The 16,150-nt window shown below is 44.0% G+C and overlaps 2 protein-coding genes across 5 annotated transcripts in view; both read left to right on the top strand.

Moving 5' to 3' along the window:
- Window positions 1-3,642: 3,642 nt before the first annotated feature.
- Window positions 3,643-12,241, top strand: LOC106577388 (malate dehydrogenase, cytoplasmic). Of its 2 annotated transcripts, none has more exons than XM_045701812.1 (10): window positions 3,643-3,745; window positions 4,876-4,977; window positions 5,486-5,582; window positions 7,249-7,424; window positions 9,421-9,543; window positions 9,739-9,837; window positions 9,948-10,025; window positions 10,253-10,366; window positions 10,982-11,071; window positions 11,367-12,241. In XM_045701812.1, the coding sequence occupies exons 1-10, from the start codon at window positions 3,743-3,745 to the stop codon at window positions 11,487-11,489; spliced, it is 1,005 nt and encodes a 334-aa protein (XP_045557768.1). In that variant the 5' UTR covers window positions 3,643-3,742; the 3' UTR covers window positions 11,490-12,241. The 2 variants fall into 2 exon arrangements, with proteins under 2 accessions (XP_045557768.1, XP_045557769.1); XM_045701813.1 differs by having other exon boundaries at window positions 3,660-3,745; window positions 4,848-4,977.
- Window positions 12,242-13,061: 820 nt separating this feature from the next.
- Window positions 13,062-16,150, top strand: part of LOC106595594 (UTP--glucose-1-phosphate uridylyltransferase) — a 62,434-nt gene continuing 59,345 nt past the window's right edge. For 2 of the 3 annotated variants that reach the window (XR_006760573.1, XM_045701793.1), the window contains exon 1: window positions 14,476-15,015. Coding sequence is in view for 1 of the 3 variants with exons in the window: in XM_045701793.1 (XP_045557749.1) it covers window positions 14,997-15,015 (19 nt within the window). In the remaining 2 variants the exon portion in view is untranslated. Of the gene's footprint in view, window positions 13,605-14,475; window positions 15,016-16,150 lie in introns of those variants that run through there. The other variant, XM_045701794.1, reaches the window with a different exon arrangement.

The following is a 16,150-nucleotide window of genomic DNA, read 5'->3' as shown; positions in this document are numbered from 1 at the left end:
CGTCAAACTTAGCAGGACAGACAGTGTCTTCTCTGTTTCACCACGCTCTCCACCGGGTCTGGGTCGCACCAACTTCAGTTGATCCTCCTAAACACTTAACGCCACTCTAGGTATCACTCCTTTCAATGGTGCCCTGCTCCAGAGAGAAAAGCAATTCATAGTTATTGACCCAAGTCGTGTGGTGTGGAGCGGCCGCTCCTTCTGGACAGTAGAAACTCAAAAAATCTGCACATGTCCACTTTGAGTCACTTTCACCAACCCAACAGTCCCCAACCTCTTCTCCACCCAAAACTCTCACTCCCACTGGGACAGAATCATCTTTATCATCATTGGGACAAAGCTCAACCTCGGCCGTCCTCACCTCACCTGCCGCCGCAGGTAATTCATCCATGCTCCCTACACTGGCCCTCTTTAAGCTTTCTATACTATACGCACCACTCCTTTCAGTGTCGTGATCTCTCCTCTTCCTATGTCCTTCCACTACAGACCACTCAGATCCTTGACCCTCATCCTCCCGATCTATATAATCAGAACTGTCAGCCATATTGATCTCATTCCAGCACATCTGTTGCTTCTCTCCATCACTTTGTCTGCGTGAGGCTCAAACTCGGCGGTCTTTACCGCACCTGCCACTGCAGTTAATTCATCCTCACTATCGCCACCATCAATTTCCTTCTGCAACTCTTCCAGAAGTTCTGTGTAATTCCCCATTCCAATTTCACTCAAAACATATTCTACTTTTCTCCTTTTTTTCTGTCCTCCACCTTCATCAGGTCTTCCAGAAGGTTTGTGCATTTCCCCACTCCATATTTACTCAAATCAAATTTACTCATAATATGTTCCACTTTTCTCCTTTTTTCCTGTCCGCCATCTTATCGACAATGTTCCCTCCACAACACTCATGCACCTTTCTCTCTCTTATTATCACCTCAACCCCTTCTCTCCCTCCTCCTCTTCTCTGCCTCCTCCTCTTCCCTCCCTTTTCCTCTTCCCTCCCTCCTCCTCTTCCCTCCCTCCTCCTTTTCGATCCCTCCTCCTCTTCTCTGCCTCCTCCTCTTCCCTCCCTCCTCCTTTTCCCTCCCTCCTCCTCTTCTCTGCCTCCTCCTCTTCCCTCCCTCCTCCTCCCTCCTCCTCTCTCTCCCCCTCCTCTTCTCTCCCTCCTCCTCTTCTCTCCCTCCTCCTCTTCTCTCCCTCCTCCTCTTCCCTCCCTCCTCCTCTTCCCTCCCTCCTCCTCTTCTCTCCCTCCTCCTCTTCTCTCCCTCCTCCTCTTCTCTCCCTCCTCCTCTTCCCTCCCTCCTCCTCTTCTCTCCCTCCTCCTCTTCCCTCCCTCCTCCTCTTCTCTCCCTCCTCCTCTTCCCTCCCTCCTCCTCTTCTCTCCCTCCTCTTCCCTCCCTCCTCCTCTTCTCTCCCTCCTCCTCTTCTCTCCCTCCTCCTCTTCTCTCCCTCCTCCTCTTCCCTCCCTCCTCCTCTTCTCTCCCTCCTCCTCTTCCCTCCCTCCTCCTCTTCTCTCCCTCCTCCTCTTCCCTCCCTCCTCCTCTTCTCTCCCTGCTCCTCTTCCCTCCCTCCCCATAGCTGTTGGTTGCTCCATTAGTCGCTAGATAACGTCATGACGTAGTCGTTTTTTAAAGGTTTGTTTTAGGCTTATGCTGCCCCTGTCTCTCATGCAATGATACATTCTCAAAAGTAAAAACTAAATAGCAGTAGTGTGTATTCATGGATGCCAAGGGAAGTCAGGCTTCCCCAAGAAATTGACCAAGAAATAATCATATATATTTTTAAATCTATCTTTCATCTCTCTGTGTTTGATCATTTTCCTTTAATTTTCAAGAGGCTGAATGTATCCCCGCAGGAAAAGCACCTGAGCGAACGAAACAGCGCCCCTCTGTCTGTATGTGTAGGCCATCTATCTGTCTCGTCAAAAAGAGTAGCCTTAAAAAATATATATATATATTTAGCCAATCAGCGTTGAGGTAAACTGAGTGAGCTTAACTGTGAATGGACCTGGCGCGCCAAAAAAAAGTGTCAAGGGAAGCCCGTTTAGATTTGGCTTGACACCAATCACAAGCTAAACTCATTTACAGAAAAAACTTGAATTGTTGCATCTCATTGTGTCATTGTCCTCCGGTTGGCTAGCCAGCTAGCTAAAATAACAGAGATTCTGATCTAACCATAAATGCATACATTGTGCCCCTGAGTAGGCTAATGTTAACTAGCTGGCCTGGCGCATAATTTCCCAGGAAAGGAAGTTAGGCTAGCGAGCAAACATTTTAGCCAGGTAGACAACACAAACTAAAAGCATGTACTGTATGACAGAGTCATGAAAGAGAGGAGGATGTTGAAATATTGAAGTTGAAATGGTGCTGGAATAGTGGAGGCATATCCTGTTGCAGTAACTCTCCGTGGTTCTAAATCCATAGCTGTTTATTAGTCCAAAAATGTTGTAAACATTAACTTGCTTGACCATGCTGTAGGTCATGTAACTATTTGTTTGTGGACTTCACCATACAGATGTTGCTCTCTGGTTTTGTGATGAAACAAAGGTGTGGTTGAATGTATTCTGCCACTGTGTCTTCTTATTGTCTCGGCCTTAGGCCCATGGTGGCAAGCGATATGAACTAACAGGTTATAGAGTAAACAACGCAATTATCACAACACAATTATCTTAATTATCACAACACAATTATCTTAATTATCACAACACATGTAATATGTTTTTTTCTCCTGGCTTGGCTTCCTCAGTGATTTTATCCATTCACCACTACTGCTAAATGGAATGTTTGAAGGAGAACAAAATTGAACTAATTAAAAGCACAGAAAAAAAACAGATTAAAGTATATAATTTAAAAATATATATTTAGTTTTGCTTTTATTATTTATCCCTTGGAGAGATGTGGTGTCATTTAACAACAAAGGAACCGATTTAATCAATTAACTTTACTCGCTGCTGCAGAGGGGAGAGGGCGGAGAGGCTGAAGAGGAGACAGCGGTGGGAGAAAGGGCGCTAGTGACACGCAGCAGCCGGCGGAGGCGCACAGCTGAACTCCGAGCGGGCACACACACAAACAGAGAAGTCGCTAAATCATAAAGAAAAGTCACTGGGGCAGCCTTAAAAAGTAGCTAAATTTGTCGCTATACTCTTTTACCAATAAAAGTCGCTGGAGGGGTATGAAATCTCTCTAAATCTAGCAACAAAGTCGCTAAATTGGCATCACTTGCTCCAACACCTGTGGCTAGCAGCGGAGCTCCATAAAACTATACATAAAAATGATAGCTTTACAACAGAAGTTAAAGTATCCTTATTTCAACTGAATAAATCAATCAAATACACAAGAGACCGTTTGGGACTTTTTGTAATTAGTAAATAAAAGGGGGAATTTAAATGTTAGTACTGAATCATGGATAAAGTAGTTATTTATTCCCCTGTCAACCTCATTGACTTTAAAAAGGTCAACGTACACAGCTGAAGCATACTGTACTGTCAACGATTTGTATAACTAACCCAGCGTACTGTACTGTCTTTGGTACTATCACAGATAGAACAATGAGAGTTAGTTATACAAATATTTGGTACTACTGTCTTTGGCTGAAGGATTTTCAACTACATTTCCCGAGAGCCACCAGCTTTGCGGCGCATGCGTATAAACGATTCACTGGCCACCTCGTGACCACTCTGATTTCAAGAAATAGGGGTGACCTTTTGTTGCAAGAACAGTGGGAGAATAGTCCAAGTTATCATACAAAGATGGTAAGTAACAAACAAAAAGTTGTATTAACTTTGTTTACGGAACTTTAGCTTTACTGAAATGATAAACGCACACACCTGCTATAACGTTAGTAGTACGCTGACAGCGAGGTGGCATTTCGTTCGCTTGTTTCTGCAAGTAGCTAACCTAACTTATACAGTAGCTAGTTAGCTACCGGTAACTAACTTTTGTATCAATTAAAATATTTTTGTAAAACGATTTTGCTTGTGATTCTTGTGTTATGATGTTTAAAGACAAGTTGGAGGAAATACTCTAATTCCTTGTTGGCAATGTGCCAGTCAATTTGACAGGTTCTAGTAGAATGTCGTTTCGACAGCTGTGTAGTATGCACATATCTACATTTCTTTGAAAAAGGTCAAATTGGCAGAATGTGTTAATGTGGCCAAATGTTATCTAAGTTGTCTAATTATTGTATGCGACTTTCTCCCCAGCAAAATGCAATTGCTTGTTTTTGGACTCTACGTTTGTGTGAAAGGGAAAAAGTTGAATGAATGGTGAATGAATGGTGAAAGTTTTCTACAGTAGCTATAAATATCTCGTCTCCGATGGCTCGAGTGTGTTCTATTTTTAAATTCACCGTGGCTTACCTCGTGAGTTAATAAATCCCCACTCCGACATTGTCCGGTCACGGATCACATATGCAATACCATTGTTGGAGACGAGCTACAATTCTAGTACAGTTCTCTAGTGTTGTCACTGACTGTCACCTCATTTTTACCTGACTGTTTGACTGATATTACATAACATTGATATTACTGTAAAACTTCCCAAAATGTTTTCCCTAGCTGGATAATTTCCTCAAACCCTCCCAAGTAATGCACGACTTGGGGCAAGTTTACCTCCAATATTTGAAAGTGTGCCCCTGAAATTGCAGTGACAAAACATTTGTCAATGCTTGGTTGTTCATTTGGCAACAAATGGAAGAAAATGAACTGAAACGGGGACTTATTACCTGAACTTGTCCAAAAATAAATACAAATTTGTGTTCATTGTGCAACATTTTACTACAGTGTTTAGGCTAATTCACTCTGGATAAGTGTCTAAATAGCCTAAGTGTAATGTGCCCTAATGAATAGGACCCAGATCTGTGTTTCTGTATGTTGTGTTGCAGTCTGCTGAACCTGTTCGTGTTCTGGTGACCGGCGCTGCTGGGCAGATTGCCTACTCCTTGTTGTTTGGCATCGCCAAGGGAGATGTGTTCGGCAAAGATCAGGTAAAGGGAAGGAAGAAGCTTTGGCTTGACTTGCATTATGTAACATCCCAGCTGATCCTGTTAGGGCTTGTCTAGTGTCTGAAATTACACCCTATTCCCTATATAGTCCACTACTTATCCTATTTGCCCTGGTCAAAATGAGTGCACAATATAGGGAATAGGGTGCCATGTCAGATACTCCCTGTCAGTTAAATAAGATAAAAATCATGACTGATGGGCAACATGCAGCATCACACACTACCCCTTCAGTCACACAACCTGCGAAAGCTTCACTCAAGGCTTTAGTGTCCTTGAATTGCCTGAAATAGAAGCACTAGCATACAGCCTACCGGTAGCACAGGCCTAACACTGTCCCTTCAAGTAGTCATAACAAGCAGTGTTAATGTAGTAATCATATGAACCATAAACATCTGTTCAGGTAGCAATCTACCAGCCTGTAAGTCAACAGAAAGATCAATAGATCCTACTCATTTATCTACTCCTGTCATTTCATGGTCTCTCCTCTCAGCCAATCACCCTGATCTTGCTGGACATCACCCCCATGTTGCCAGTCCTGGATGGAGTGGTCATGGAGCTGCAGGACTGTGCCCTCCCACTCCTCAGAGGTAAACCATGGGGCAGACAACACTCACTGGATTGACATGGCTTTGCTTTAGTTGTGAGGCACCAGTAGTATCTCCATCTCCATTGTGACTGGTATTTTTCTGTTGTCAATGGTGGTGTCCTTGCTTTGTTCTCACCTCGGCTGTGAGGCCCCAGTATTAACGCTCAGTGCTGCAAAGACAATGTTCTCTCTGTGTATGGTGTGTTGCAAAGACAATTTTCAATGTGGGGTATGGGTGTCTACAGTGTGGTTACCCTGTGTCCCAACCAGATCTGGGTTCAAGCACTTGAAATTCTTTCAAATATTTTTAAGGTTTTTGCCAGATCGGTGGGATTTTCAGAATTGCCAGAATCTCGCAGTATCCCTTTAAAGCAGTTAACTGGCAACAGTCTATGTCCCACAGACAACAGTAGCAGAACAAAGGGATCAATACAGGGTTCGCTAAAACTAACCTTAAAAGCAGAAACGGTGTGACTGAGCTGATGAGAATGTAAGGTGTTGTGACAAGATGGGAATTGAAACATGGAAAACCACACTGAGACGATGTACAGGGGAATGTGATGGGAATTGAAACAGGAACCACACTGAGACGATGTACAGGGGAATGTGATGGGAATTGAAACAGAACCACACTGAGACGATGTACAGGGGAATGTGATGGGAATTGAAACTGGGAAAACCACACTGAGACGATGTACAGGGGAATGTGATGGGAATTGAAACAGGGAAAACCACACTGAGACGATGTACAGGGGAATGTGATGGGAATTGAAACAGGGAAAACCACACTGAGACGATGTACAGGGGAATGTGATGGGAATTGAAACAGAGAACCACACTGAGACGATGTACAGGGGAATGTGATGGGAATTGAAACAGAGAACCACACTGAGACGATGTACAGGGGAATGTGATGGGAATTGAAACAGGGAAAACCACACTGAGACGATGTACAGGGGAATGTGATGGGAATTGAAACAGAACCACACTGAGACGATGTACAGGGGAATGTGATGGGAATTGAAACAGGGAAAACCACACTGAGACGATGTACAGGGGAATGTGATGGGAATTGAAACAGAACCACACTGAGACGATGTACAGGGGAATGTGATGGGAATTGAAACAGAACCACACTGAGACGATGTACAGGGGAATGTGATGGGAATTGAAACAGAACCAGACTGAGACGATGTACAGGGGAATGTGATGGGAAAACAAATACAAGCCTTTGTTTCTCCATAGAGGCCACTTTCATTGTCGAGCGATCAGGTCCGAAACATTGTGCTTGAAGGATTTAGCCTAATAAAGCACTCTTAACAACTTCCTGCTGTCCTGGATCATAATTCTTCCCCCTTTTTTTTTTCTATTTTTGCCTAAAATGACATACCCAAATTTAATTAGACAACACTGTAGTAAAACCTTTAACAATTAAAAGTAGTCTTTATTATCCAGATTTTCCTTCTGTTTATCGGTCGTCCATGTGCTGCCCATTGAACCAACCAACCCTGGTCTGTTGTATATTTGATTCGTCTAGAGGTCATTCCCACAGACGAGGAAAGAAACCTACATATAGGACACGTTCAGATAGTCCCTCCCTTTTCACGCTACTTTCTGACTATTTGATACAGAATGAACAAGCCCTTGTTTATTCCATCTGTTTTCAGAGGTCATCCCCACGGACAAGGAGGAGGTTGCCTTTAAGGACCTGGACGCTGCCATCCTGGTGGGCTCCATGCCCAGGAGAGAGGGTATGGAGAGGAAGGATCTGCTCAAGGCTAACGTGGCCATCTTCAAGAGCCAGGGGGCTGCGCTGGAGAAGTACGCCAAGAAAACTGTCAAGGTGAGATGATAGCCAGGGCCCAACAGACAGGGTTTGTCCTCTGTCTGTGTGTGTGTGTGGTGACTGTCAGTGTGTCTCAAAATGTCTATGCAGACTTAGCTGTCTGTCAGTACTAGCAGGTACCCTGTGTTTGTGGTATAGTGTAGGCCATGTGTCTTTAGACATAAAGAGGACTCGTGATGCTGCACCCCAGAGCTGTTGAAATTCAGTTCACCACGTGTTGGGCTCTTAATTCCTATGGAAGGATTGGCCTGGAATGCCATTGGTGTGCATTGTTTGTTTTGTGAGCGTGTGTTTTGATTTAAAAAAATCTAGCTGCCTGCATGTCTTAACACTATCCCACCTATCCGGTCTTGTAAGCTTAACGTTGTATCCACCCTGGCTGGGTTCCATCCCAGGAGTTGGTCCACTTCGGTCTGTAAGCTTAACGTTGTATCCACCCTGGCTGGGTTCCATCCCAGGAGTTGGTCCACTTCGGTCTGTAAGCTTAACGTTGTATCCACCCTGGCTGGGTTCCATCCCAGGAGTTGGTCCACTTCGGTCTGTAAGCTTAACGTTGTATCCACCCTGGCTGGGTTCCATCCCAGGAGTTGGTCCACTTCGGTCTGTAAGCTTAACGTTGTATCCACCCTGGCTGGGTTCCATCCCAGGAGTTGGTCCACTTCGGTCTGTAAGCTTAACGTTGTATCCACCCTGGCTGGGTTCCATCCCAGGAGTTGGTCCACTTCGGTCTGTAAGCTTAACGTTGTATCCACCCTGGCTGGGTTCCATCCCAGGAGTTGGTCCACTTCGGTCTGTAAGCTTAACGTTGTATCCACCCTGGCTGGGTTCCATCCCAGGAGTCGAGGGAGACATTCTGATTCTCTACTGCTCCCCAAGTGTGCACTTGGACATTCACCTTCATGGATTTACAAAATAAATGGACTGGTGTGAGGAATATGGTGGAAACTACAGAATTGAGTCATTTTAATAGTAGAGAATAGGAACTCCACCAAGGACTGGAATGTCCTGACTAGTGCCAGTGGAACTGTGGGTGTGTTGTGAGGAGGCCTTTTGGCCTCACACTGATCTAGCAACAGGTGTTGGACTGTCAGACTGACGAGTGACTGCTTGTGTGCTGGCACTTGTCCTGTACCCTTGTCATTTCTTCCCCAAGTGACCTTGTTACAAAAACTTAACTTGTCTTCAGGCAGTGTGCAAGTCTGAAGCTGCCATGATAGAACGTCTTCAGCCTTGCACGCTGCGCTGCCTGACTATCTAGCATGGCGTCTTCAGCCTTGCACGCTGCGCTGCCTGACTATCTAGCATGGCGTCTTCAGCCTTGCACGCTGCGCTGCCTGACTATCTAGCATGGCGTCTTCAGCCTTGCACGCTGCGCTGCCTGACTATCTAGCATGGCGTCTTCAGCCTTGCACGTCAGACAGCGAGGCTTTGGAATTTTCCCTCTACTCACAGGTGGCTCAAGTTTCAAGTAACTTAAATATTTTTACTACATGGTGACCATAGATACTGCAATACATGGCTATATTGCATTGATAATGGACAAAACATTTAAGTTGGACTAAAAGTGCAAACTATGACTATGTACGTTTTGTTACATTGGACATATTGTTATGAATGTATATGCCCTCTTAGTCTGTCGCTGCCTTCAACGGCTCATCACTCTGCTGTGAAGTTAAAATATGTACAGTTCATCTCAATCCACCTATGGCAGTCTTCTACATCTACAGTCATGTTTGTCAGACCGTGAGACACTCTCCGATGAGACTCGCAGGAACATGATGGTGGGCTCAGTTTTGTTCTACAAGCCTGACGGGACTCGTCTGTACCGGCTCCTGTTTGTAGTGTCTGAACCGTTTGGGCTACAAACTGACCCCACTGTGGAAAGGAGATTCTCCCCAACACCATGGTGTTCTCCGTCTTGCTCTGCGTGTGTGTGTGTGTGTACGACTGTCCTGAGTGTTTTATAACGTTTCCTCTCCATTGTCTCGGTCAGGTCCTGGTGGTAGGTAACCCAGCCAACACCAACTGTCTGATCGCAGCCAAGTCTGCCCCGTCCATCCCCAAAGAGAACTTCTCCTGCCTTACCCGTCTGGACCACAACCGGGCCCGCTCTCAGGTACCTGTGTGAGGTGGTTTTGTTCCCTTCAACCCCCTGAATGAATATTGTCACTCCAATCCCTCATGATGACTGAGTCTGTCTGTACTTCAACTGTAGTGTTTTTAAGTTTCATTGGGGACAAATAAAGTGGGTGTGGAGTATCTTAATAGATGGTAATATCATCCTTACACAGCTCTTGCATCCCTCCCCCAGGTTGCGATGCGCTGCGGTGTGCCAGCCACCCAAGTTAAGAACGTGATCATCTGGGGAAACCATTCGTCCACCCAGTACCCAGACGTCCACCACTGCAAGGTAATTTATCAATGTTATGTAATAATGAAGTATTATTATACCACTGCAAGGCATTAGTGAATACTGTGTAATATTATTTAACAATGTCATTATTATTTTACTACGCCAAGGTCAACATGGCGGGCAGCGACCTGGCCTGCTTCGACGCTGTTAAGGACGATGACTGGCTCAAAGGGGCCTTCATTTCTGTGAGTTTACTCTACTGTAAAACACACTTTCATCTGGTGATTTAACTTTAACCCCCCTCATTAGAGATGGTCCAAGGGAAAGTAACCTCTGACCTTGTCCATGTGTTTTTGATAAGGGGAGAGGAATCCTGGAAAGGTGAATTGAGACAGCTGAAGAAGACTAGTGGAGTAGGGATGAGACATTTTCTAAGGCATCTCTCTTCCTCCCTCTCCTCTTCCCCTCTCAGACAGTGCAGCAGAGAGGTGCTGCGGTTATCGCAGCCAGGAAGCTGTCCAGTGCCATGTCTGCAGCCAAGGCTATCTGTGACCACATGAGGGACATCTGGTCAGGCACTCCTGAGGTCAGCTAAGAGGGGTCCTATGGGACAATTCTGTGGCTTTAAGATACAGATTTAGGATTAATTTACCCTACCCAAATCTACATCGTAACCGTTAAAGCTATGTTTTATTAACTCCTAATCTATAGGGCACTCTACTATTTAAAGTATGGATGCATCCCAATTCTCCACCCTTCTCCCAGAGTGTGCACTCCCACAATTCCAGACAGTCAATGATTACAAAATATTGGATTGGTGTAATATTTGGCTAGAGGGCATTGTTACATTTATGAGATGTGTGCAGTTGCACACTTTAGGAAGAGGGTGGAGAATCGTGGTGCAGTCTGTCTTTGGGTTAATGGTTCCTGACTGCAGCGTGGTGGTGCAGCAGCCTGTCTTTGGGTTAATGGTTCCTGACTGCAGCGTGGTGGTGCAGCAGCCTGTCTTTGGGTTAATGGTTCCTGACTGCAGCGTGGTGGTGCAGCAGCCTGTCTTTGGGTTAATGGTTCCTGACTGCAGCGTGGTGGTGCAGCAGCCTGTCTTTGGGTTAATGGTTCCTGAATGCAGCGTGGTGGTGCAACCTGTCTTTGGGTTAATGGTTCATGAACGCAGCCCTGAACTCTGTCCTCTTGTTTGCAGGGGGAGTTTGTCTCCATGGGTGTCTACTCCAGCAGTAACTCCTACAGCGTTGCAGAAGACCTCATCTACTCATTCCCTGTTCACATCAAGGTGAGACGGATCCCTGACTCTGCTCTCTACACTCCTCCATACTAAGGCTGTGTTTACACAGGCAGCACAATTCTGATCTTTTGCCCAATTATTGGCAAAAGATCTTCTCTGATTGGTCAAAAGGTCATCATTGTGCTACAAGGTCAGCTGTCATCACCACTTAACCAGAGAGCTCTGCTTCTATTGACTATATACTGGTGCTCTAGTCTACGACCGACTACCTATTGCAGTGGGAAGTTGATCACTTTGGCCTATTATTCAATATACAGTATTCTCCTGTCTTTGTTATCCTCAGGACAAGCAGTGGAAGATTGTGGACGGGTTGGCCATCAACGACTTCTCCCGAGGCAAGATGGACGCCACGGCAGCCGAGCTGGTGGAGGAGAGGGACACCGCCGTCACCTTCCTCAGCGCTTGACTACGCTCCCAGCCACGGCAACCAACCCGGCAACAGCACTTGGACACAGAACCCACACCTCCAGACTCACGTCTGTGATGCCGCATTCACGTGCTACTCGGAATTTAGGAAACTCTGGAATATCCAACTTGGAAGTTCCATATGAACGGTTAACTTTATACGTTTTACAGCAGTTTTAGACCCGAGTTTCTGGTTATTCTGATAGCACGTGAACATGGCATGATACACTCACTGCTGAAACTCTGTGTCCAAAACATTGTTACACACTTCTGAACAGGTTATCCCTGTTTGGATGGTTACCATGCTTACCATGGAATGGAGAATTGTTATGGGTAGTTGATGCACTAGTAGTTACTATGATGATCATTGTTTAACGGTTAATTGTTGCTCAGTCAGAACAATAAAATCAGCAAACAATGTATAGTCCTTATTGTGTTTCTAGGTTTAACTTAATATTTTTGTGAAACAACTCTTGGTTCAATGATTAAACTTCATACATTTTTTTTTCTTTTTACTATTTGGCATTTTCCCGTTAAGGTATTTGACTATCTGAATGTGATCACCAGATGTAATCCTATTATAATAGTAGCAGGTGGTTATGGCATAGTCCTGCCACTAGGGGGGGCAGCACATTCTAATGTGTGAAACCCAGGACAGTAAAATGTATCAGATGGTTAATTACGTTTTAAACCTCTGGATAATATCTCCCTGGATTCACACTCCTGACGAAACAATAAAACATTTATCCTTAACTGATTGAGTAATTTTCACAATTTCTGCACAAATCAACATTTTATTATTCCTATGAATAGTGTAGCTAGCCACAGTATAATGACGTGCTAGCTTGCAAGCGCTCCTTTCAACAGGGCAGCATCTATTATAAAGTATTTAGTAAGACTAGCCGGAGGGAGTGTGATTCATATGTTAAATTATATATAGTTTACACCCAGAATGTCTACATCAGATTTTCCCTGACTTGCATTGCTTTGTCACTTGTAGTAAAAAAATGTGGTCCTTCCATTTAGTTGTAAGGACTTATGTACTGCAATTCAACCAGAACATTATTTAAAATGACTTTTGCGTGACCATGTTAGTAAGCATTCTGTAACCGATAGTTTTACTTATGTTCCATGTTAACAGTCTGGTTTCTAACCCGAATACCTGTAGGTCTAACTCCAGGCTGGAGTAGTGTCATCTCCCCCATCCCTAGCAAACACAGCTGATTCAACTTTATTTGCGCTTTAAACTGAAGATCATTTAGTTGATTATTGGAGTCAGGTGTTTTAGATGGTGGGAAAAGTGTGACACGAATCAGGCTTCGAGGACAGGCTTCCCCAGTCTAGTTAATAACCCACCCCCGGTCTAGTTATTAACCTAGCCCCGGTCTAGTTAATAACCCACCCCTGGTCTAGTTAATAACCCACCCCTGGTCTAGTTATTAACCCACCCCTGGTCTAGTTATTAACCCACCCCTGGTCTAGTTATTACCCCACCCCTGGTCTAGTTATTAACCCACCCCTGGTCTAGTTATTAACCCACCCCTGGTCTAGTTATTAACCCACCCCTGGTCTAGTTAATAACCCACCCCTGGTCTAGTTAATAACCCACCCCTGGTCTAGTTATTAACCCACCCCTGGTCTAGTTATTAACCCACCCCTGGTCTAGTTAATAACCCACCCCTGGTCTAGTTAATAACCCACCCCTGGTCTAGTTATTAACCCACCCCTGGTCTAGTTATTAACCCATTAGTAATGTATGAAGGTGATCATTGACGTGGCATCAATGTCGTGGCTCTGGTGTTTGGGGTTCAGGAACGTCGTGAAAAACTGCATTTTCATTGGCCACAGCATTCGGATACAAGCTTTTCATTGGTCCTTGTTTTAGAATGGCATTTCTATATATCGTTTTGATACAATTAATCTAATATAGTGTTTTTGTGTGAACTAATTACTAAAATACCTGCCCAATATTCAATACAATGTGTTGCATGTCATTGTAATGTAAATAAACTCCCAAAGGGACATTAGTTGTGATAATTTCACCGGTCTCCGCGGTTGTGTCTTGGACAAGCCCATCGCACGATTTTCCTGTCGCCAACATCCTACAAGCCAAACAGTAAGGAAATGCATTTATTAGCTCAATTAAACTGTCCAATACCTTGCTGGGTGCCAATAATCATGACTGTCGTCGTAAAAGATAAGTTACAAGAGTAGCCCAATAGCACTACGAGTGGTTTGATCGTTGTAGCCTACCCAGAAATAGGCCTATCTAAATTGTCATAGCATATTCAATGTATTGGAAAACGAATAGAAACAGTAGCCAGTTGATCTGGTCATTTTGTTTAGCAATTATGTTGCAATTTTATTTTTTCAATCATGTATAATTCGTGTTTGATGTGTAGGCTATGCTACAGTGGAACAAAATGTAACAACCTGTCCCCATAATTTCCGCATCCACCGTTCTGCATTCGGGAATGAACCTAACAAGTCGATTCGATATACAACTAGGCTACATTTATTTTAAGGTTAGGCTAGGCCTATAGATCGGTTATTCGTGTGGGCCGGGTCTATGCTGGCTTTAATATGTTACTGATTTAATGTATCTATCTGATTGTCTATGCTAGGCTATCTGATATATATATATATAAGATATCATGGGGGCGAGGCTAAAGCAAGAGAGGGAGTATATTAGTAGAAGCAAATGCCGCGTTCAAACCCACTGGGAACTTGTGAAATCTCCGCCTTCAGTGCATTCAAGACAACTGGGAACTGGGGGGGAACTAGCTCCTACTGGGAAAAATCGTTTTGAACCGTCATCCAACTTGGAATTCCAAGTCGGAAACTAGGGCATCTTTGTAGAGGTGCGACTTTCCGACCTGAAGATCACCGACGTCATGATTTAGACTTTTTTTTATGATTATTTTTTAGTTCCAAGTTGTCTTGAAAGCACCAAAAGTTCCAGAGCCAGTCCGGGAGGAAATGTGACGTGGTTTATTTGCCTGGGAAAGGGGCAGACCCGAAACTCGTACAAGGCATAAGCTAATTGTATTTGTGAAATATAGCCTAGATAAATACCAATAGGTAGGCTACAGTCGGGCCGGGGGGTGCGTTTCATTAGGCTGAAGTCAAGTGAGATAAACGATTGATGGAATAAAGGTCGGGTTGTCACGCTTTGGAAAGTGGAGGAATTGCGAAAAGGATTTCATTTGTGAGAGAGGAGTGCTCTAGCAAGTTATGTCTTCAGCAGTCCATTCTGCACTGGGGTGGCCATATAGATGAATGACTGAATGACCATTTGGGGTTTTACAAAAAAACAAACCGTTTTTTTCTGGAATATGTCTTAGATTTTATTGGACTATTTGACCAATTTCGTTTCAATATAGTTATAGTTGTATATCCTTGATGACTTGATAGGCTACCTAGTGGAAATACCGATATTGGATTTGTACAGAACATTTGACCTCCATCGTTGATTTCTGATTATTGAGCCTTTAGAACATTTTGGAATATGGCATGTTATTTTGAAGGTAAGTGATTGTGTGGATGCAGCCTACTACAATGATGAAGAATGAATAACACAATGAATGTATCGAAAATAAGTTTAACAGCTTCTACTTGCACATTGTCTGGAGACACGGTCTAAAGTACCAACTAGTGTTATAATTTGAAGTACTATCCTCTGGGAATACAATGTACACATTGTTGTATATTGTTTTACCCAAACGAATTCAATGTAATTCAATAACAATGAATTGGCTTAGGCTACTTGGTTGAATGTGGCTATTCATCACTTGAAAGGTACCTTAGTACCATTGGACCTCAGGCTGTGCCTAACAAATTAGCTCTCACTTCTTACTGTAATGTCCCATTCCAAAGTTGCACGCTGACAGGTTGGGTACCCCACTAAATCCTCCATACCAGAGGTAGCTGTTCTTTCTCCTCTGACATAATCAAAGTAATATAACAATATAACTATGTTATATGTTATTAGAGAATACAGTAGTTGGGCTACTCATTGCTGTTGTTGTCCAATCAGGGCAGCAGTTTGGTAGCCCCATCCTCTAGTTGGGCTACTCATTGTCGTTGTCCAATCAGGGCAGCAGTTTGGTAGCCTCAGCCTCTAGTTGGGCTACTCATTGCAGTTGTTGTCCAATCAGGGCAGCAGTTTGGTAGCCTCAGCCTCTAGTTGGGCTACTCATTGCAGTTGTTGTCCAATCAGGGCAGCAGTTTGGTAGCCTCAGCCTCTAGTTGGGCTACTCATTACTGTTGTTGTCCAATCAGGGCAGCAGTTTGGTAGCCCCAGCCTGCCATATACTCACTCATTTTGGTTTTTGGTCGTCAGGGTTTGGCCGGTCTAGGCTGTCATTGTAAATAAGAATTTGTTCTTAACTGACTTGCCTAGTTAAATAAAGCTTACATCTAAAACATTTCCCTGTCAGTCAATCACACCATATAAGAACCACTGCCCTGTGATAGCTGATTAGAAATGACAGTGTCAGATGTCCAAAACCATAGAACAAGTCACAGCTTTGACATGTAGCCTATTCAAAATGGAACTCACCGGTCAAAGTCTATTTTCTGGTAGTGGAATAGAGCTGTTGTATTATTGTTGCACTAGACTAGACTGTTACTAATCTCATAGATATGTTATAGGGAGACCCA

This window comes from Salmo salar, chromosome ssa18 (assembly GCF_905237065.1).
Source record: "Salmo salar chromosome ssa18, Ssal_v3.1, whole genome shotgun sequence".
Classification (NCBI taxonomy): domain Eukaryota; kingdom Metazoa; phylum Chordata; class Actinopteri; order Salmoniformes; family Salmonidae; genus Salmo; species Salmo salar.
The sequence above is the reverse complement of the archived record's forward strand: the minus strand, read 5'-3'. Positions and strand labels throughout refer to the sequence as shown.

Bases quoted from the DNA above. Each gene is read 5' to 3' on its own strand.
- LOC106577388 (XM_045701812.1), top strand. The intron at 9,838-9,947 runs GTAATTTATCAA...TACTACGCCAAG, and splicing joins CAGACGTCCACCACTGCAAG to GTCAACATGGCGGGCAGCGA. The intron at 10,367-10,981 runs GTCAGCTAAGAG...TCTTGTTTGCAG, and splicing joins TCTGGTCAGGCACTCCTGAG to GGGGAGTTTGTCTCCATGGG.